A 22,045-nucleotide genomic window follows, 5' to 3' on the forward strand; every position below is an offset into this window, starting at 1 on the left:
CTTCCACCTCCGCCGCCGCCCTCTCTCGGACACGCACTGACGGTTCACGGAGCATCATACGACGTGAACTCGCTCGCCGGAAGAAACGAGCGGCTGTACGGAGTGGTGGAGGCGGTGTACGGCTGATGAAGCGACGGCTTCGGAAGAGGAACGGTTCGCTGTCATCGGCGGTGGAGTCCGGTTGAGAAGATGGTGTTGTGTTTGAAGTGTGCATTTTTATTTTTGTTGAGTTTGTGAAATTTGATTATAAAAAAAAAACAGTAAATTGAATCAAACACAAATTTTGGAGTATTGAATCTAAATCTGGTGAATATTTTCGAATTTTAGAGTGATAAGAATTAAGAAACATGGTTTTGTTAAAGAACGTTGTGTTGAGTGTTGACCAAGTTTTTTTTTTGTTGACATATTTGACCAGTCTTCCTTTTTCTTTTTTATTCAAATTTTTGCATCTTCCTTAAAGACTAAAAACGTTTTTAACATTCAATGATATAATAATAATAATTAATTATTGTTATTATATTATAATGTGCTCGGTCAAATAAACGTTAATAGTACTTGTCTTTTAAAAGTTAAGAGACTTAAGTGGTTTTATATGATGTGAAAGAAGGTGATTTAATGTAAAAAGTTAAATGGAGAATGATAATACAAACTTTTGTATTGGTAGAAGGATGAAGTTAGAAAACTTACATACTTGTTTGAAGTCATATACATTTTATCAAGAAAAATGACTTAAAGATTTGATTTTTTTTTATATATAAACGATTTAAATAATTTTATAATATTAAAATTAAATAAAATGTCTTTTATTGAAATATTAATATTAAATATTAATATGTATATAAAATTATGTTAACAAGTGTATTTGTACTTGTTAAATAATTATATAAAAATAAAATAATAATTTTTAAAAATATTAAATAATCAAATAATTTGTTTATTAGTTTAAAATTGGGACAAAGGTTCGTGATTACCAAAGTGTTTGTTTTGAATTTGTAAACAAGGAATCTTTTATTATGAAAATAATAAGCAAAAAGCAATTGAATTTGCTATTCGAGTTGTTTTCATCTTTTAAGGAATAAATTTCAATTTAGTGTCTCTAATGTATATAAAAATAATAAAGTACATGAAATTCTTCGTCTCAGTCCCTTGTTATATATAAAATTTGCCATGTTATTAATCCATATATTTTAACAATATGGACTAAAGTAACAAATTCTATATATTTTAAGAATTATTATTTATTATTTTTATATAATTTATGAACTAAGTAGGAGAGTTGTACCCAAAAAAAAACTAAGTAGGAGAAGTGTACTTCATAGAAGATTTCTTTTTTCAAATGTATATTTAGTTCCTTGCATATATATACAAACACAAATTTCGACGACATACTTAGGAATTTTAATAGTTAAAGTTGAAAAAAAAGTCTTACTTTTCTTAAATAAAATTTAGTCCTTATAAATATTTATTTTATTATTGAAAATAATTTATGCTTTGTTTTTTTTCCTTATCATCCATTAAATTTTGATGTAACATGTTAATATTATGTATGAATAGTGACATGTGTTATTAATGTTAGTGTTATCATTATTTAACATTGTGTAGACATATGACATTATAAAACTTCTGTAAAATATGACGTGCACCCAATTTGATTCATTTTTTTGAATAAATATTCGTTGAAGTATTTGAAAATTTAAATGTTGATCGATTTTATCATTTAAATTTAGAAAATAATCAATAATTTTGTTTCAATATCCAATTGTTAATTTAATAAATATTCACTAAAATTGACAATAGATATAAATATCGACTTAGATAGTCATTTGCTGCATTAAAATAAACACACTTTACACTTTTAACAATCGATGCAAAGTTAGAATAAAAAAGACCGACTTTATTGATATTTTCTAATTTAAAGGATGAAATTATCATTTCATAAAATTGATTTAAAAGACTAAATTGATATTTGTTAGATTTGAGATACTAAATTATTAGACACTTACAATTTAGAAGATTAAAAGAAATATTTTTAAGCCATCATTTTGACTTGAAAAATTAACATTAGACCCTCAAACACTATATAAGAAAAAGTGAGATATAAGTTAAATGAATGTTGGAAAACTATTAATGTCCAAATTCCCAGATTTTGTGTGCTAGTTTGGGTTGTCATTTTATATATTGACCAATAAATAAACAAATGTTTTTTTGACGACTCATTTAGTAGCTTGTCTCGAGTATCTTAAAGCCCAGGCAATGACATAAAGATTTGTTCCCATGCTTCAACTGCTGCACCTTTTAACCATCTTTTGAATTGAATTAAGGCACTGATGAAAACCCGGTGCTGCAAGTTGTTATGCACAAATTGGCCTCAAAAGTTCCTGCCTTTTCTCACAACCAATGCCACCCATTCAACCTTATGTCAACTATCCGTCGTATCCACACCACCATTGATGGTTCTTATCAATCTATCTACCATTCCAATCAGCTCCTTAATGGGCTGTCGAAATCCGGTCGAGTGGATGATGCCCGGAAACTGTTTGATAAAATGCCTCTCAAGGATGAATATTCTTGGAACACCATGATATCTGGTTATGTTAATGTGGGAAAATTAGTTGAAGCAAGAGAGCTTTTTGATGGGTTTTCATGTAGGAGTTCCATCACATGGTCTTCTCTCATATCTGGGTATTGTAAATTTGGGTGTAAGGTTGAAGCTTTTGATTTGTTTAGGTCAATGAGGTTGGAGGGTCAGAAACCTACTCAGTACACTTTGGGGAGTGTTCTGAGGGTGTGTTCATCATTGGGTTTGATTCAAACTGGGGAACTGATTCATGGGTATGTGGTAAAAAATGGATTTGAGTCTAATGTGTTTGTTGTTACTGGACTTGTTGACATGTATGCAAAATGCAAGTGTATTTTAGAGGCTGAGTTTCTTTTCAAAGGGTTGGCTTTTGATAGGAAAAATCATGTCTTGTGGACTGCTATGGTTACTGGTTATGCTCAAAATGGCGACGGTTATAAGGCTGTTGAGTTTTTTCGTTACATGCACACGCAAGGTGTTGTGTCCAATCAGTACACGTTTCCAACTATATTGACAGCATGTTCTTCTGTTTCAGCTCGTTGTTTTGGTGAGCAGGTGCATGGTTGCATTGTAAGAAGTGGTTTTGGATGCAATGTATATGTTCAAAGTGCATTGGTTGATATGTATGCAAAATGTGGAGATTTAAGTAGTGCAAAGAGAGTGTTAGAAACTATGGAGGATGACGACATTGTTTCGTGGAACTCCATGATAGTTGGGTTTGTAAGACATGGGTTTGAAGAGGAAGCTCTACTCTTGTTTAAAAGTATGCATGGAAGAAATATGAAGATTGATGATTATACATTCCCATCAATCCTCAATTGTTGCATAGTAGGTAGTATAGATCCACGATCTGTCCATTGTTTGATAATCAAAACTGGATTTGAGAATTATAAGCTTGTTAGCAATGCTCTTGTTGACATGTATGCCAAAACTTGGGACATGAATTCTGCATACACAGTTTTTGAAAAGATGCTTGAGAAAGATGTTATCTCATGGACATCCCTTGTCACTGGTTATGCACAAAACGGCTCCCACGAAGAATCGCTGAAGACTTTTTGTGACATGAGAGTTGCAGGGGTAAATCCTGACCAATTTATTGTTGCAAGTATTTTGAGTGCCTGTGCAGAACTGACTCTTCTAGAATTTGGTAAACAAGTGCATTCAGACTTTATTAAATCAGGTCTTAGGGCGTCACCGTCGGTGGATAATTCTCTAGTAGCCATGTATGCAAAATGTGGATGTCTAGACGATGCTGATGCCATTTTTGTTTCAATGCAAGTTCCGGATGTAATTACTTGGACAGCTCTTATTGTTGGTTATGCACAGAATGGTAAAGGAAGAGACTCTTTAAGATTTTATGATGCCATGGTTTCAAGTGGCACAAACCCAGATTTTATCACATTTATAGGATTATTATTTGCTTGTAGCCATGCTGGTCTTGTGGACGAGGGTCGCAGATACTTTCAACAAATGAACAACGTTTATGGAATAAAACCTGGCCCTGAACACTATGCCTGCATGATTGACCTTTTCGGACGATCAGGAAAAATTGACGAGGCGAAAGAATTACTATATCAAATGGATGTGAAACCAGATGCAACTGTATGGAAATCACTCCTTGCTGCATGTAGAGTGCATGGAAACTTAGAGCTGGGAGAAAGGGCAGCTACAAATCTTTTTGAGTTGGAACCTAAGAATGCTATGCCTTATGTTATGCTGTCTAACATGTATTCTGCAGCTCATAAATGGGACGATGCTGCGAAAATTCGAAAGTTGATGAAATCTAAAGGAATAGTAAAGGAGCCTGGATGCAGTTGGATTGAGATAAACGGCAGCGTACATAATTTCATTTCTGATGATAGAGGACATCCAATGGAAGCTGAGATTTATTCCAAGATGGATGAAATTATAGTGAGAATCAAGGAGGCTGGTTATGTACCAGATATGAATTTTTCTTTGCATGACATGGATAAAGAGGGAAAAGAAGTTTGTCTTGCTTATCACAGTGAGAAACTGGCTGTTGCTTTTGGATTACTAGCTGCTCCACCAAGTGCACCAATCAGGATATTTAAGAATCTCAGAGTTTGTGGGGATTGTCATTCTGCTATGAAATATATATCGAGAGTTTTCGCTCGCCATATCATCTTGAGGGATTCCAATTGTTTTCATCATTTTAGAGAAGGAGAATGTTCTTGTGGGGATTACTGGTAGAATTTTTTTTTTCTACATCGCATTTTCAAGCTTGTGGGGCTTGATTACACAAAATTTGCTGTTTCTGTTGTACTACCAAGGTTAAATTCTTTTTTTCTTATATCTAAAATATGCATAGAGAAATTAACATTATTCCAGAAAATTAAGAACTCGATGTTTGATACGGAACTTGATCTGAGATGAAGGAGGATGCAAGAATACCTTTTTTTAATTGAAATAGTACATTATGAGCTGCAAAATGATTGCGTACAAGATTTTAGATCAATGATAGTTTGTTTATTCAAATATTGCATGATTGAGGAATTTAGGCAACAAATTTAAGGGCCACAGATTTTTTGCTGTCCAATGAATGTTTCTTTCAGTGAGGTGCTGTAGAGTAGGCAAAGGAATTTGATAAATAGTTATTGTTCTGTGATATGTTATTTAGTTTAAATTATTATCAACTAGCAACTATAGCAACTATACCAATACTATAGTATTTTGTGGCATAATTTGAACATCTGGCTATTTTCTGCTATGTATCAAGTAGCAGATAGTGTTATCTTAACAAAGTAAAAACCTTTCCGGTTACCAAAAATTATCATTTCCACTCTTATCATAGAATGGCTTATCCTATCTGCCTAAACAAAGCCAGAAGTGCCACCGTATATCTTTGGATTGACTATTGAGTAACCGTTGCCATTTTATGGTATGAAATGAAAAGGTGGAAAATAACACGAAATAACTATAGTATCTTGGATCGCTCTAAAGAATTACCGGAAAATGATTTACATTTTCAATATATGAATCATGTCCACTTAGAATGTTAAGAAAAATAATGCTTACAAGTCATCAATTTTATATGGAGATTTAGTCCTTCTAGAACTGTAGTTTAATATAACAAGACTGGACAGTTAGCCGAACCAAGAATCACATGCAGAATAATACTAAAGAAATGTTAATATTTTATCTTTAATATAATAAAAAAGAAGACAAACAAAATAGAGAAGGTTGTGGAAAAATTAAAAAAAAAAAAGATGCCTACTCATTTGATTGATGATTCCACATAGTCAGTTCACTTTGAGTAACAAACAAGCTGGATCTATATGAAACATGAGTAAAAGAATTGTATGAACTCAATATCCTTTAAAATTGAGGCATACATCAATCATAAGCTACTTTAAAACTGGATGTAACCCTTTTAGCAGGCACTACTACATCATCCATTTGATTGTCATCTGCAGATCCTTGATAAAGAGGTTGCATGGTTTTGAGGTTCAAATGAGTTGTAATGTCATGATTGTGCAGGTTGGACAGCAGAGACCTGAACTGTTAGGGAAGGTAGCATTGCTGGTCTTGTTATCTATTCATCCAAAGCCAATTTACAACGCCAAAGAAAGAAAAATCAACTCCTTGCATGCTCGGGAATGAGACGCCGACGCAACTCATCTGGTGTGCCTGCCAATTCTGCAACATTTTTTTAATTTATGTAAGCAATGACATAAGATTTCATTTGAACAATCATGTTTAGTTTATGACCATGTTACCTTGAGCTGTGAAATCAAACAACGGCGGAAGTGCTTGTCCATTCGGTAAGCGTGCATTTGGGTCTCGAAGATCATCAAAGAAGGAGTGTGCACATGCATCCAACTGTAAACATAATATAATCATCACTATACAGAAAACCTACAAATGGTATCATTTATAAAAGGAAATTAACTTTCTTATTTCTTACAGCAGTGCAACGTAGATTTGGCGAATACTGAAGCATCCTCGACACGAGATCCACTGCCTCATGAGGCATCCTTTTGTGAAAGATCTGGATATTACAGAAGTATTAATATATTTATCAATTAAAAATTATAAGCTTCAGAGGCAAGTGGGAAGTAAAGAACCGCTAACCTTGTGCCACGGGTGAGCTTTAATCTGAGGAAACTTAAATTCAGTGTAATTTGGATTCATGCACTTTATTTCTTCTCTAGTTGGTGTTCCCAAGACCTATAGTACATAATTACACTCAGATTGAAGATCGAAAAACTAACAGAATGCAGCTCTCAAGAAGAAGCTGATAAAGCAAAAATGACACAAACACAAAAGTTTACCTTAATGATCTCTACCAACTGATCAACTCCACTTTCTCCAGGAAACATTGGCTGCGAATAAAATATCATAGTCATATATAAGAATCAATCTATAAATGTGTCATATTTTCTAAGAACTAGTTGTTAAGACCTTAAAAGAGTTTATAAATAACGACACCCCTCACCGTACAAGTCGCTCACTTACAATTCGGTGTTGTAAGGAAGAGTTTGACCCAATATATAAACCTAATACTTACAAATGATATTAAAACTCTCTTTACAAATTCTCACCTGTCCTAGAAGAAGCTCAGCCAAAACACAGCCAGCAGACCAAACATCGATGGCAGTTGTGTATTCCGTTGCACCAAATATAAGTTCAGGAGCTCTATAATATCGGGAGCATATGTATGATATGTTGGGTTCACCGGGCATCTATAAGTTCAATAATACCATAAGGTCAGGCACACACAAATACAATCATACAATTTTCAAATTGTTAAAAGAAAACTAAAACGAAACGTACCAACATTTTTGCACTCCCAAAATCACATATCTTTAACTGATGAGTCTGGGGATTAACCTGTGATGTGCAATCACATGTCAGTTTAATACACGTTTAGAAATTCTCACAAAATATTTAAAATATATGGTTCACAAACAAGGAAATTTGAAGAAGAAAAAAAAGAATTCATACCAATAGATTCTGGGGTTTGATGTCACGATGACAAACTCCAACCACATGGTGCATATAATTTAAACCGCGGCATATCTGCAAGAGAGTTTTTCCTTGATTAATCAATACCAGCACAAAAGTAACAATCTCAAAGCAAATGGATGGAATTCTATAAATATTACTTAGGAAGATCTTAATCAAAATAACAATAATAATAGTCGATTCAATTTCTAGATTACCTGATATGTATATAGTTGCACATAAATTATAGGCATGTGTTGGTGCATCCTGACATAGTGCTTTGAAACTCTGTAGACAGTTTCAGGTACATACTCCAAAACTAAGTTAAGGTACACATCTTCTTTCTCAGCCGTCGAGTAGAAACAGTGCTTTAGTTTAAGAACATTAGTATGTTCAAGCATACGCATAACCTGGAGTTCTCTATTTTTATATCTCTTGTCTTGTAAGACTTTCTTTATTGCAACTGCTTCACCAGTTTCAATGCACTTTGCCTACAGTTTATTCAATGCATTGTAAGCAAAGAGAGTAACTTGATAATCCCATACAACAGTGAAGCAAAAGATATCAATCCTTATATTTAAAGAAACATTGTAAAGGAATATAAATACCTGATAAACAACACCAAAAGAACCAGTACCAACGACACGTTCTGCCATGTATGAGATTATCTGAACAAGGCAAAAATAAAAGTTATTGAATGCACAATATTTTGTAGCCAGCTATCAACATAATTTATAATCTATCCATGATGATAGAGTGAGACAAATGTTCTTGATAACCCAAATTTGTCATTACTATTAAGAGTAGGGAGTGGAATAGCAATTATAGAACTCATCAGAACAATACCCTCTTTGGTTGTCCATCTCGACCACCAATAGAAGTTGTAATTATTTGACCAGTTTCTGTTCCATTTCCGTTCACAATAGTTGCCTCCATATCCTACACACAACAAATCAATTACCAAAATCAATAGTTGATTGCTTTTAAAAATATTAGCTTCACTATTACAGAAAATAAAGGATGAACAGAAATTACTGAGTATGCCTCTTTGTATTGAATTGAATAGATGAAGAATACAAGTTTTGGTAATATATATACCGAGGATTTAACAATAGCTGTTAAAATGATAAAAGAATAACAAACCTATAATAGCTATCTAAACAGAAAGGATAAACTAACTCTAACTAACTGATAAGTCTAATTGCTTATCTAATATTTACTAAAATTAACTATTGATGTAACTTTTCATTTAAACACATCTTTATTGAATGATTTTTAAGTTTAAGGAATATCATATTAATGACTAACATAAACATCACAAGGAATAGAAGAAATTAATGACAATAAATACCTTTTCATTGTTGTTTTTGCTTTTCTCATCTTTAATTTTCATTTCGTGCAATTCTTTTGGAAGTTGATCACAACTTGACTTCTCGGTTTTATTCACCATAGAAACATTAGAAGAATTAAATGTATCAGATGTATCTTCTTGTGATGCATCTACATACTTCTCCCGAATATTTCCACCTCTCTCAACACGGTTTGTTTCCTCATTATCCTTTCTTTCAGTCTCTTGATCAAACTTGGCTCTTTTTGTGGTAGAATCCCCTCCCTGAAAATAACCAGTTAGAATTTAAGTAAGAAAACAATATCTCAAGTAAACATGATTTCTTATTTGTCCAATTAATTCAGTTTACCATATTTAACTCTTGCCAAAATTAAACTAGGAGTGCAGTGACAATTAATAATAATAATAATAATAATAAGCAAACAAACAAATACTGGAATAAATTATCCAATCACAGAACATCCGTTTCTAGAACATTATCATCTTATAGTTTTTTGGCAAGGCTAAACTTTCATTAGCACAATCATGTCAAAATCACATATATGCTATGCTCACATTATTAACTTAGTAAATTAGTGAACTTCAATTCACAGGTGCATAAATTGGAAAGAGAAAAAACAACAAATGATCATAAATTTGTGAGATTGCAAAAGTTTTGTATAAAAACATTTACATCTCAAAAAGAAGAAGAAAAAAAATGGTCTCAAACACAAGTTCCCAAACAAAGGGAACGTGTAAGAAGTAACATCAGCAAATGGATGCAGAAATTAAAAAAAAACTTCCAGGAACCAAATTAAGGAATTAAAAAAAAAAAAACATAACAAAATTATAAAAAAAAATTGAAAGAAGAAATTCAATGCTATGCTTAAAAAATAAAAACGTTCCATCTTTTTCAATAAACAATACCAATGAACATATTCGTTTCATGAAAAACATTCTAGTTTCTTCCATTTTTCCAGCTACAAAAGAAACATCTTCGAAAATTGATACAAAAAAATTTAAAACTTTTTGAAAAGGGAAGATGTAAAACTTACAGGATCTGATGAAATAGAGGTTCTCCCAGATGCAATGCTTTTCAACCTTCTCATCATATTCATATTTGTTGATTCCAACCTAATACACAACCTAATTACCCTCAAATCAAACCTCAAAAAAAAATAAAAATTATCAAAATCAAAAGAGAGAAACACAAAAAGAGAAGTTTTCTATCTCTCTCTTGTTTCTCTCTCTTCTTCCCCTGTTTCAGTTTCCTGCAAACAACATATAAAAATGGAGGAGGAGAAAATAAGATAGAAAAAAATGAAACCAAAGAAAACAACACAAATCTAAAGAACCCTCTCTTTCTCTCTCTATAAAATTGGGTGACAGGTGTTAATGCAATTTTGTTAATTTTGAATGGTCAAACATCCATCAATTCCAATCATTCTTGCTTCAAAGTTTGTACCTCAGTCAAACGTTTGATTTTGACCGTTGATTTGAATTGATGGAGAATGGACGATTTAGATGCTCTAATTTTGACACAAAAGTTGGTAGTTTTCTGTTGGGGGAACGGCCCCTGAATTTCGGTGTTATTTACGAAAAAGGGATTTTAGGACAGACATGAGATATGAACGGAATATTCGGGGGCTGTAACATGTACCTACGATGAATCGTGCGAAGTTTTAGGACAACAATGGATAACGTATAATGTAACGGTAACGTATATACTACATCCTTATCATAGTAATTTCTTTTTTTCTTTTTTTGCTTTATTTAGGATTATACTTAAATTGCATTTCATTTTTTATTTTATATTAAAAAAGTAATACAATTATTAGTTTACCTTTAAATATTTTGGTTATCATTTACTATATTAATATTAAACAATTATTAATATAAAGTTATTTTTAGAATATTATCATTAAATGTGTATAGATAAGTCAATTTTTACTTATATTTAAAATTAATAGCTTTTTTTGTTTATAATTGAAGTTGGATGAATATATCAAAAAAAATCAAATACCTAAACAAATAGATAATATCTCCTGAAAAATAGATAATTTATTAAATTTATTTATTGTTTATAAATATATTTTAAATTAACTTTCCATTATTTTTTTAGTTAAACAATAAAGTTTGAAGGTAGAAATAAATTAGATGTATTTTTTGAAAAAAACAAATGATTAATGCATAAAATAATTTTAAAAGATATATATATATAAGAACACCAAAAAATGGTAGAGTTCCATAATCGAAGTGTTTGTTACGGATTATAAAATAAATTATTTTGATATTTAATAATTTAAATATTATTTATTGGAGATTTTTAAAAAAAATTATAAATTGTTAGTGTTTGTCTATGAAAAATGAATTTTTTGTTTTTTTAAAAAAATTACTTATAAAAATAATTTATATGAGAAACAACACAAAATAATTTCTTATTTTATGTAGTTTTTATATTTCTTTGATATTCTAATTTTTTTTAAGTTGTAATAAACATATGAAAAACTCTGTGATTATATTTTGAAAAAAAAATTGTCTCTGTTTTAAGTTTAAAAAAATACAATTCAATTCATCTCATAATATATATTATACATTTCTATTTGACTATTGCATATATAAATAAAGAAAAAACGATAAATAAAAGAAATAGATTGATGATTTAAGTATGTTATGTATTCTTATTATCATAAATGAAAAGTAGAAAATGATAATTTTGAAGTGATTCATACCTACTCAATCTATCTCACTAAAAATATTGTATTAGAAAATTTTGTCCAAATTAAAAAAATAATAAATAAAATAAAGATAATGATTTTTTACTAAATTATCTTTATTAATTGGTGATGTAGGATAGATATTTTCAAAATATTGGTGAATATATAAACGTTTTTAATTGACATGTTAGAGTAGTAAGCGCGACTGCTAGAATTCGAACCCAGTTTCGACACAAAAAAGGTACACTATTCAACCACTAGACTGTTGCAACTATTCAATTAAACTGTAAACGTTATCTGTATATACTTTTTCACAAACTGAATGACAGAACCAAGAGTTGTATCTCTTTTACGTGACATTACTTTTTTTATAAATATTATCATTTTTGACATAATGGAATATGAAAATTTTGGCTATTGCTATCCACTTTATCTCATCTATTTCATGTTCTAAGTCATCCTATTCTGCTCTAATGTATGAGTGAAGTTTAAGAAACATTCTTTTGTAACATACTATAGAAATATACTTTTAGTGTGTTGGTGCAACTCATATCAAGGTTTTCCAAAGTACCCTGAAGAAAATTCACTATTCATCTCATTTGCATCTAACTGATGCGGGCGAATCGAGTCTAAAGGCTAATCTGTCAACACACTTTGGAATTTTCTACATACAATCTTCATTATTAAAGTCTTGCAATTGTTGTCACCAACATATCCAATAATCTTTATGTTCGATTTTATTTTCAATAATGGATACATAACTCAAAGAAATGACTTCTAATTTTGTGAAGTTAACAAAATTCGATGGAGGAAACTTTATCCGTTGGCAAAAAAAGATGAAACTTCTTCTTACAACTTTAAAGGTGGTGTATGTTTTGAACACCACAAGGTCACTAGAGAATGAAGTGGAAACATTAGTAAAAACAAGAGAAAGACAGAAGTGGGACAATGATGATTATATATGCATGTGACATATTATCAACGATATGTATGACTATTTGTTCAATATATATCAAAACAAAATTTATGCAAAGAAACTATGGGAGAAATTATAGTCAAGATACATGCAAGAAGACGCTACAAGTAAGAAGTTTATTGTTTTTCAATTCAATAGTTATAAAATGGTTGGTAATAAATCAGTACTGGAACAAATGCATGAGATTGAACACATTCTTAATAACTAAAAACAACATTAGATGCACAAGGATGAAAACATTATTGTATCCTTCATAATAGACAAACTTTCACATTCGTAGAAAGATTTCTAAAAATCCATGAAACATAAGAAATAGGAGATATCTCTTAAGCAATTGGATAATCACATTCGTTTAGAAGAAGAGTGTCGTAAACAAGAGGATAATAAAAATAAATTTTCTTATAAAAAGGTCCGTGTAATTGAGGAAGGAAATTCAAGTAAAACTTTTGAGAAAAGAAATCAAGATTTTGATAAATCACATGGAAAATAAACAAAGAAAGAAAAGAATATGAAATTTTTATAATTGTGGAAAACCAAGACACTTTAAAAATGAGTGTAGGTTCTTGAAAAGGAAGAACAAATAAAAGAATTCAAGTGCAACAAAAGATAATCTTGTTGCTATTATTTATGAATTCAACATGATTGAAGATGTTGAACCATGGTGGATAGACTCTGGTGCTACCCACCATGTGTGCAAAAACAAAAAAACTATTTAAGACCACTGATGATGAAGATGAAAACTTTTTGTACATGAGAAATGCCTCAATTGTCCAAGTCAAAGAAAAAGGAACAATGGATATTGAATTCACTTCTAGAAAAACATTTACTCTTAGAGATGTATTTTATGTTATTGAAGTTAGGAAGAACTTGATTTTTGTACATTTACTTAATAAATTTGGTTTTAAATGTGTATTTGATGGAGATAAATTTATTCTCTCTAGATGGGGTATGTTTGTATAGAAGGGTTACCTTTGTGAGAATACGCTCAAATGTAATATTGTTAGTAACTATAATAATAATAATATGAATTCTACTTATAACATTGAGTCTTATGATTTATGGCATATGTGACTAGGACATGTTAACTTTAGAAAATTGAATGATATGATGAAATCACAAGACAAAACAGAATAGCAGAAAGGAAAAACAGGGTATTAGAACAAACGATGAATGTCATGTTATCCTATTATGGATTATCAAAAGGTTATTGGGATGAAGCCGTGCTAACTGCATGTTATTTGTTAAATAGAGTTCCTAGTAAAAGGAACAAGATAACCCCATATGAGTTCTGGAAGAAAAGAAAACTCAATCTAAACTATATAAAAGTTTGGGGTTGTAGAGCAATTGTTTAGGTTCCTGAACTAAAAAGAAAGAAATTGGGAGAAAGAGGAATTGAAAGTGTACTTATGGCCTATGCTGAAAATAGCAAATCATATAGATTCATGGTTATTGAATCTAATGACTCATATTCTATTAACATAGTGATTGAGTCAAGAGATGCAATTTTTCAAGAAAATATATTTAACTCAATTCCATATCTCAAGGAAATTGTTTGTTTTAGTGTACAAAGTCTAAAAAATAATGTATCTAATAATAATATTTTGGCATGTTCAGAACCTAGAAGAAGTAAAAAAGTTAGAAAATAGAAAAGTTATGGACTAAACTTCTTTATATTCCTTGTAGAAGGTACAAATGATTCCATTAACATTTATGGACTAATTTGCTATAATTTATAAAGTGACTGAGACACATACGAAGATGCAATAAAGTCCTAAGACTTCGTCTTTCGGAAAGAAGTCATCCAATAGGAAATAGACTCAGTTATGGGGAATAATGCTAAGAAATTAGTATACCTTTCACCCGGATCCAAATCAATAGGTTGTAAATGGAATTTTAAGAAGAAAATGAAAGTTGATGGTACCATTGATAAATTCAAAGCTAGACTTGTTGCAAAATAATTTGCACAAAAAGAAGGTATGACTAATTTGATACTTATGCACCTGATGCAAGCTATTGCATCCCATAATAGTGCTTTTGGTATTAGCTTATATCTATAAGTTTGTAATTCATCAAATGGATGCTAAAACTGCTTTCCTAAACGAAGAGTTAGACGAAAAGGTGTATATGAAATAACCTGAAGGATTTTTCATCAAAGGACAAGAACATAAAATGTGTAAATTGACTAAATCTTTATATGGGTTAAAATAAGCATCCAAATAATGGCACCAAAATTTTGATCAAGTTGTGTTTTCTAATTGATACAAAATAAATGATTCTGACAAGTGCATTTATAGTAAATTTCACAATAGAAATGGTGTTATGATTTGTTTATATGTGGATGATATGTTAATCTTTAATCAAATAATTTTGATATGAAAGATTTAGGTGAAGCAAATGTGATTTTATGAATTAAAATCATAAGAGATGGTATAAATATTGGTTTATCCCTATCTCACTATATCGAGAAAATGCTAAAGAAATTTTTTCATGTTAATTGCAAATTTGTTTCTACTCAATTTGATCAAAATGTTAGTTTACAACCATATAAATGATGTCATATGACACAACTAGATTATTCAAAGGTAATCAGATGTTTGATGTATGTCATGATTTGTACCATACCTGATATAGAATATGTTATTGGTAGATTAAGTCGGAATACAAGCAATTTAAGTAAAGAACATTGGTATGTTGTTAATAGAGTATTAAAATATTTGAAATGAACAATTAATTAAAATTTAGTTTATAGTGGATATCCTTCAGTTTTGGAAGGATATACATACGTTAGTTGGGTAACTTATGTTGGGATCATGTTTCCACAAGTGGATGGATCTTTAACCTTGGTGTGGAGGTGCAGTTTCTTAGGGATCAAAGAAACAAAATTGGATTATAGAGTCCACCATGGTTGCAAAGTTTATTGCTTTAGTTATAGGTATTAAAGATATTGAATGACTAAGAAATTTGTTGTATGAGATACCAATTTGGCCAAAGTCAATGACACCAGTATCCATACATTTTGATAGTCAATCCACACTATCCAAATCACATATCAAATTATATAATATAAAATTTAGACATATTGGTTAAATACATAGATATGTAAAGAAGTTAATCTTAAATGGAGTAATATCCATAGTGTTTATAAGAACTGAAAAGAATCTTGTAGATCCTTTAACGAACGGTCTGACAAAGGACATGGTGTTGAAGACATCATTGGGAATGAGACTCAAGCTCATATCTAATTAATCATCAATGGTGGAAAATCAGCTCACACTTGAATAACATCAAATCTTGAGTTCAATTATGAAAATACACTATTAGAGTGATAGAAAGTACTTGAATATAGATACATATCAAAGGTTAAAGGTATTTGGACCATAAGTATAAAGTTGGAAGGTTGAGTTTTACTCTTAATAGACATATAGCATGAATTAGCTAAAATATATATTATGATTGTATTTTTGATATAATCTACCTATGTGAGGATGAAGTGAGACCGCTTCAAAGAGTTAAATGACTTGACTCTCAAATTCTCATCAAAAAGGTACATGACATAAGACCTTATCAAATATGTCATCTTTATAATTCTTTAAATGGTACCGAGATTTCATGTGTAAAGTTGTGCACACTTGTTCTAATGAATAACTAATTCAAAGCTTGTCTATCAATTTATTCCAGATAAGTGAAACTCATACCTTACTAAGTAGTGGTTCAAATCGTAAGATATCATAACTTGAAACCATGATATTTCTAAAATTAAGGGACTAATTATATTTTGAAAATGGTGGGATTGTGAGATTTTTCCAAATACTGGTGAATATATGTATGTATAAACATTCTTAATTTAAATGATAGAGTTGTTGGCTTAGTGGTTACGTGCCTATGTTTAATTGTAAGGTCTCAAGTTCAATTCCCATGTGCCCTTCCAAGGTATTGTAGTTTGAAGGGAAAAGTGAGGAATAATAACTTAGGGAAGAGGAAGATTATTAAGTTTTTATTATTTAATTAGTTTTAAATTGTTAATTAAATGAGTTAATAAAATGAGTTTTAATATATTGTCTAGTCAACAACAATTACACGATCACCACGTGCCACTTCATCCAAAATTAGCCATGTCACCAGATTCATAAATGACTTTTTTAAAACTTGTTAGAATTTGCAAGAGTATAAATAAATAAAAATTATAGAGACTAAGTTCAAAACGAATCATATTTACAAGGACAAAAATATATTTAAATTAAAAAGAAACTAAAATTATATTGAAACTAAAAATGACACTCTTTTGGGAGATTTTTACAAGTGGCATCCTTAGAGTTATTCAAATTATCGTCCAATTCATCTTTACCAATTTCAACTTATAATTCAAATAAAAATAAATAAATAAAACTAAAATATTTAAATTAATTTTAACAAACTTTTATGTGGAAACTTAGAGTGCAATGGTCACATTCATAGTGATGGAGTTTGACTAAAAAATTTGTAGTCAATATAAAATTATAATTTATAAATTAAATATGTAATTAATATTATATAACAAAAAAATTAAGTTATAATAAACACAAAGTGGAATATCAAATAATTTAACTACATGACTTAAAAATACCTTATACTAATGTTTTACGTTTTTTAATTAACTTGAAATCATCAATAATAGACTCATAACTGATACTTGTAGCAATTTCTGTTTCAATATAAACTGCCATACTATGTGCTAGAAAGTCAACTTTCATCTTGTGTCTAAACTTAGACTTAATCAGAGTCATAGTAATAAATCAAAGATAATATGCATAAATCAAAGTCACAATCATAATTCAGATATAATATGCACAAATCCGAGTTTCAGTCACAAATCAGATATTTGCTAATCACAATAACAAATCAAAAATTCACTCATAGTCAAAGTAACACAAAATCGCAAATCAAATATATCAAATATCACAAATTAGAGACTCGAAGAAAGTATCAAACTCAAAAGGGAGAATGACAAATTAGTGACTCACATATGTGGTGAGTATGGTGACCACCGACCAAATCGCAAAATACTCTAATTTGCATGCGATGAGGGAGATACGACGAAGTGAACAACGACGAGCACAAATCGTGTTTGCAAGGAGGGGGGCGCGACTGAGTGAGCAGCGGCAAACACAGATCATGCGTGCAAGGAGGGAGACGGGAGACGCGACGAAGTGAGCAACGAGAGACGAACCGCAAATAAAGACGATGTCAAAGACGATGATGAAGACACGAAGACGAACAAAAATGAACCATGATTCTGGAATTCGAAAAAGATACAGATTTTGGAGTTTTAGATATGTTTATAAATTTCTAATTTTAATAAAGGTATTTTGATCAATTTACCTGTAATTTGTTTTTTAAGTGGCTACGGCCCCGTCACAACAAAGAAGTGCCTCTGCACATACAATTAATGAAATATCATCATCCTATTTAATTATGAAACTTATTTTCACGTAATCTTTAAATTAATATAGAAACTTGTTTCGTGTTTCAATTTAAGCATAATTACAATTCTCTCAGTTTCATATATGAGAGAATATGACTTGAGAAAAATAAATTTATTTGTCACTTGATCTATGTTTCTAATTAAATATATTCACTTTTTATTGATTTAATTTTTTCTTATATAATCAAACTAGAGATTATATAATAATTTATATAAGAACTGTATATTTATGTGTAAGAGATAATAATTTGTATGTAGTATTTGATAAAGGGTATATTGATGTTTTAATAATTTACAATGATTTGGTTACATCATTTTTAAAATATTGTATTGTTTTGCCAAATTAATTATCATATACACCATTTTAAAACATTTTAACAATACAACTAGTGAATATACATTTAATTATTACCAACAACTTAACTTCCTATATGATTATTTTTTACTTCTTCTCAAATTTCCTATACGATTTTAGAGTTGGAGGATATGCAGTGCCGGTGACTATATTTTTTATAAATTTAATTTATACATATTAAAGTCGTGGAAAAAGTTTTTATATTATTTATCAATTACAAGAGTTTTTATTTTATTTGTTAATTATAATCGTTAAATTATTATCTGTTAATAATATTTAATTTTTGTCACAACGGATAATTTATATAAATTAAACTCATATTTTATAGTAAATATTACATGTATAAATTAAAATATATTGTACCATTAAATACAAAATATTCTCATATATTAATTGAGAAGAAAAAAAAAACATCCCTCTCCATTGCATTTTTTTTGTTTGTCATCTACGTTAATTCTATAAATTAAGAAATAGCCTTATGATCTTTTTTTTAAAGATAAAATAGTGTTATCATATCTACTATATATTTTTTGAGTAAATTTTTTATTTTTTATTTCAAAAAATATAATAATTATCATCACATCCCAAACCTCCCCAATAATGATTCAGATTTCTCGTTACTCTTTGTACCATAACAAAATTTAAATTTCATTTATTTAATATTATATTTTTAAAAACAATTTTTATTCTCATTTTAAAAACATTTAACTTAGTTGCAGTTTTAATTTTCTTATTTTTATTGATTCATAAAATTGGTCTTTCTATTTTAAAAGTCGACAGTTTTAGTTCCTCACTCAGATTTTTAAACTAAAAAAATGATAATTTTATTTATTTTTAATGACGTGACATCAATTATATGATATAGAACCGTCTAGATACATTAATTATTTATATATTATTAATTAAATTAAAAATATGAAAAATTTCTGAAGTTTAAATCTAAGTTTTTACAGTATTTTATTCTAATTTCATGGGTGTTAATCATTCTACATCATGGTATCATATGTCACATTATTTAAATCATATCACATCATTTTTTAGTTAAAACATTAGAGAGAAAATCAAAATTATTAACTTTTAAAATAGGATGATCAATTTCGTAAATCGATAAAAATAAAAAAATTAAAATTGTAATTAAGTCAAAACATTTCTAATGCTACCGTTTACAGGTTACATGAAAGTTGTATTTTTTATAGATGCTAAATTTTAAAATATTAAAATTTTATAAAAACTAAAAATATATTTAACCGTTTAATTAAATCAATATTTTTGTAATAATAAATCCAATAATATGAATTTCGGACCTTACACCAATATTTTACAAGTGACATATATTATACAAAAATATGAGTCAAAAAAATATATTAAAAAAATAGTAATTAATACATATTATGTGACAAATTAGGCAGTCTCTCTTTTTATTATTAATTGACTTGACTTGCTATGTTTTTGTAAGTTTCATTTTTTTCATCTTCTCTAAGATAATTACCTTACATATTTTACTAATAAATAATGATTTAAAATTTAATTCGAGTCGCAAACCAATTAATTAATTACTCTAATTGAAATAGAATAAATTTAAAATTATTTAAAAGTTAATTAATACTTAAAAGTTTTTTCCAAATAGAATAAACTTTCTTAATAATTTATCTCTTATATTTGTATATTTCGTAGAACTGTTTACGTATTTCTTATTTTTTAAAGTTCAATCTTTTATTTTGACCGATTAGTGGTACACTTTAGAGAAATACAACAAAATTTGGATAGCAAAAAAAGTCTTATACATTAATATATTTTTCTGCGCTTATCAAGTAAACATTCAATAATTTATTTCTTATGTTGTTGCACATTCGAATATTTTATTATTCACAAATGGAAATATTCAATATAATTTTTTGCAGTGGAAATACTTAATTTTTAATAAGAGTAAAAATAAAATTATGTAGGTAAAATATCTTTTACAATCCTCTGATTAAATTTCAGGTAACAAGTTAATTATTATTATTTTTAATTTGATAATTTATTTAATTTAAAGTAACAATTTAAATTTTTATATTAATAATAATATTATTATTATTATTTATAAAAATTCAGAAAATTCATCACTATCTTCAAACAAAATATAAAAAATTAGTAATCATCTTCAATAAAATCTAGATTTTTATTAAATATATAACTCGAATCTTCAAATAAATTGATATTTTCATCCCCAACAACAACATCAAATTTATCAAATAAATAACTTGCATTTTAAGATTTAGGTTAGGGATTTGATTTGGAAAAGGATAGAAAGAAGAAGAAGATATTGTCTTGATGATTTGAGATCAAATCTTTAAGTGTGAGTTCTTTATTTAATGAATTTGATGTTGTTGAAGATAAAAATATGAGTTTATTTGAATATTTGAGTTCTCAATTTGACGAATATATGAATTTTCTTGGAATTAATAATTAATTTTATAGGTTTTGTTTGAAAATGACTTGAATTTCTATAAAATAAGATAATATTATTGAAATACATATAATCAAATCGTTATATAAAATTAAATAAATAATAAAATCAGAAAAATAAATAAAAAATTAAATTGAATTGCACAATATATCTTCACCAAGTTTATAAGAGATTAGATATACAGCTTATCTCATTTATACGTTTCTCAACATCTACTCTATCAACTAGTGTGAGACTCTTCTCACACTTGATTGATGAATAATCTCTCACTATGTGTGATTTCTCTTCGTCAAAAAGATGAGTTTTTGTCGACAATACTCGCTTTCTAGATCTAAATCATTGACTCCAATATTAATATTGGATCATCAGGGAGAGTGTGAGATATCTTCATATCTAGCTAAAAATAACAACACAACCGCACAAACCTTTCACAGCTGAAAAGAATCACATGGCAATTTCACCACCATAACCAATAAAGTTTTAAATGTGTCCAATAGTGTAATTTTTTATTTTTAGTGACATATGTGTATTACATAAAAAAATAATATTTACTAATTCAAATTAAAAAAGTATATCGATCTAAAACATCAAACATATAAATTCGCTAAAATCAAAAGTAATGAATCTGTGAATAAATTCACATCACAGATTAATAGTATAAAAGGACAAAATATTTACAAATTGACAAAATTAAAATGACCGAAATAGTTATGTCTCTGGATCTGTAACGTTAATGATGTTGAAGTCATTGATTGAATTTGTTTATACTCGAACATAGTAAATTTGACAAAAATGAACACTACAATGAGACGAGAAAATCAAACTTCGCACTTAGTTGATAAGATAATAAAAAAAAACATAAAAAAAAATAATTTATTTAGATAAAATAATAGAGAAAAACGATGTTGAAGGATGATTTCAGACTTAAAATAATCATAAATAATCTCTCTTCTATATAGAAGAAAATTAAGACAAAAGAGAAATGTGACAAATATTTAGTAAAACAACAAACAATATTATTATGAAATTAAACTAAATAATTAAGATATTATTTTAGTTACTGTGTCATTAGTACAAAGTATCATCTTAAATGGGTGGTGTCTCCCCTTTCAATAACATATTTTTTTATCATCAATAAAGTTCGAACCCAACAAAGATCCACTCCAACCAACATAGTGCTGTTCATATTATTGGTGATTGTACTAGTGATAATATAT

At 28.9% G+C, this 22,045-nt stretch overlaps 3 protein-coding genes across 3 annotated transcripts in view; 1 reads left to right on the forward strand and 2 right to left on the reverse strand.

Moving 5' to 3' along the window:
- Window positions 1-354, reverse strand: part of LOC101509701 (E3 ubiquitin-protein ligase At1g12760-like) — a 3,211-nt gene extending 2,857 nt beyond the window's left edge. Inside the window, exon 1 of the mRNA XM_004492966.4 lies at window positions 8-354. Coding sequence (XP_004493023.1) covers window positions 8-214 — 207 coding nt within the window. The 5' untranslated portion in view covers window positions 215-354. The remainder of the gene's footprint in view (window positions 1-7) is intronic.
- Window positions 355-2,061: 1,707 nt separating this feature from the next.
- Window positions 2,062-5,028, forward strand: LOC101513570 (pentatricopeptide repeat-containing protein At2g03880, mitochondrial). The gene has a single exon (XM_012713720.3). The coding sequence runs from the start codon at window positions 2,354-2,356 to the stop codon at window positions 4,787-4,789; it is 2,436 nt and encodes an 811-aa protein (XP_012569174.1). The 5' UTR covers window positions 2,062-2,353; the 3' UTR covers window positions 4,790-5,028.
- Window positions 5,029-5,790: 762 nt separating this feature from the next.
- Window positions 5,791-10,263, reverse strand: LOC101513880 (shaggy-related protein kinase theta-like). Its single transcript, XM_004492619.4, has 13 exons — window positions 9,926-10,263; window positions 8,895-9,155; window positions 8,390-8,482; window positions 8,152-8,211; window positions 7,762-8,034; window positions 7,544-7,618; window positions 7,373-7,429; window positions 7,141-7,281; window positions 6,871-6,921; window positions 6,671-6,766; window positions 6,504-6,587; window positions 6,316-6,418; window positions 5,791-6,235 (listed from the first exon to the last, which is right to left on the reverse strand). Exons 1-13 carry the CDS (start codon window positions 9,986-9,988, stop codon window positions 6,174-6,176), a joined length of 1,419 nt encoding a protein of 472 aa, XP_004492676.1. The 5' UTR covers window positions 9,989-10,263; the 3' UTR covers window positions 5,791-6,173.
- Window positions 10,264-22,045: the final 11,782 nt, after the last annotated feature.

Source organism: Cicer arietinum, chromosome 3 (genome assembly GCF_000331145.2).
Source record: "Cicer arietinum cultivar CDC Frontier isolate Library 1 chromosome 3, Cicar.CDCFrontier_v2.0, whole genome shotgun sequence".
Classification (NCBI taxonomy): domain Eukaryota; kingdom Viridiplantae; phylum Streptophyta; class Magnoliopsida; order Fabales; family Fabaceae; genus Cicer; species Cicer arietinum.

Bases quoted from the DNA above. Each gene is read 5' to 3' on its own strand.
- LOC101513570 (XM_012713720.3), top strand. From the start codon at position 2,354: ATGCACAAATTGGCCTCAAAAGTTCCTGCCTTTTCTCACAACCAATGC.
- LOC101513880 (XM_004492619.4), bottom strand. From the start codon at position 9,988: ATGAATATGATGAGAAGGTTGAAAAGCATTGCATCTGGGAGAACCTCT. The intron at 9,156-9,925 runs GTAAGTTTTACA...GGTTATTTTCAG, and splicing joins CCTCTATTTCATCAGATCCT to GGAGGGGATTCTACCACAAA. The intron at 8,212-8,389 runs GTATTGTTCTGA...TGCCTTGTTCAG, and splicing joins GAGATGGACAACCAAAGAGG to ATAATCTCATACATGGCAGA.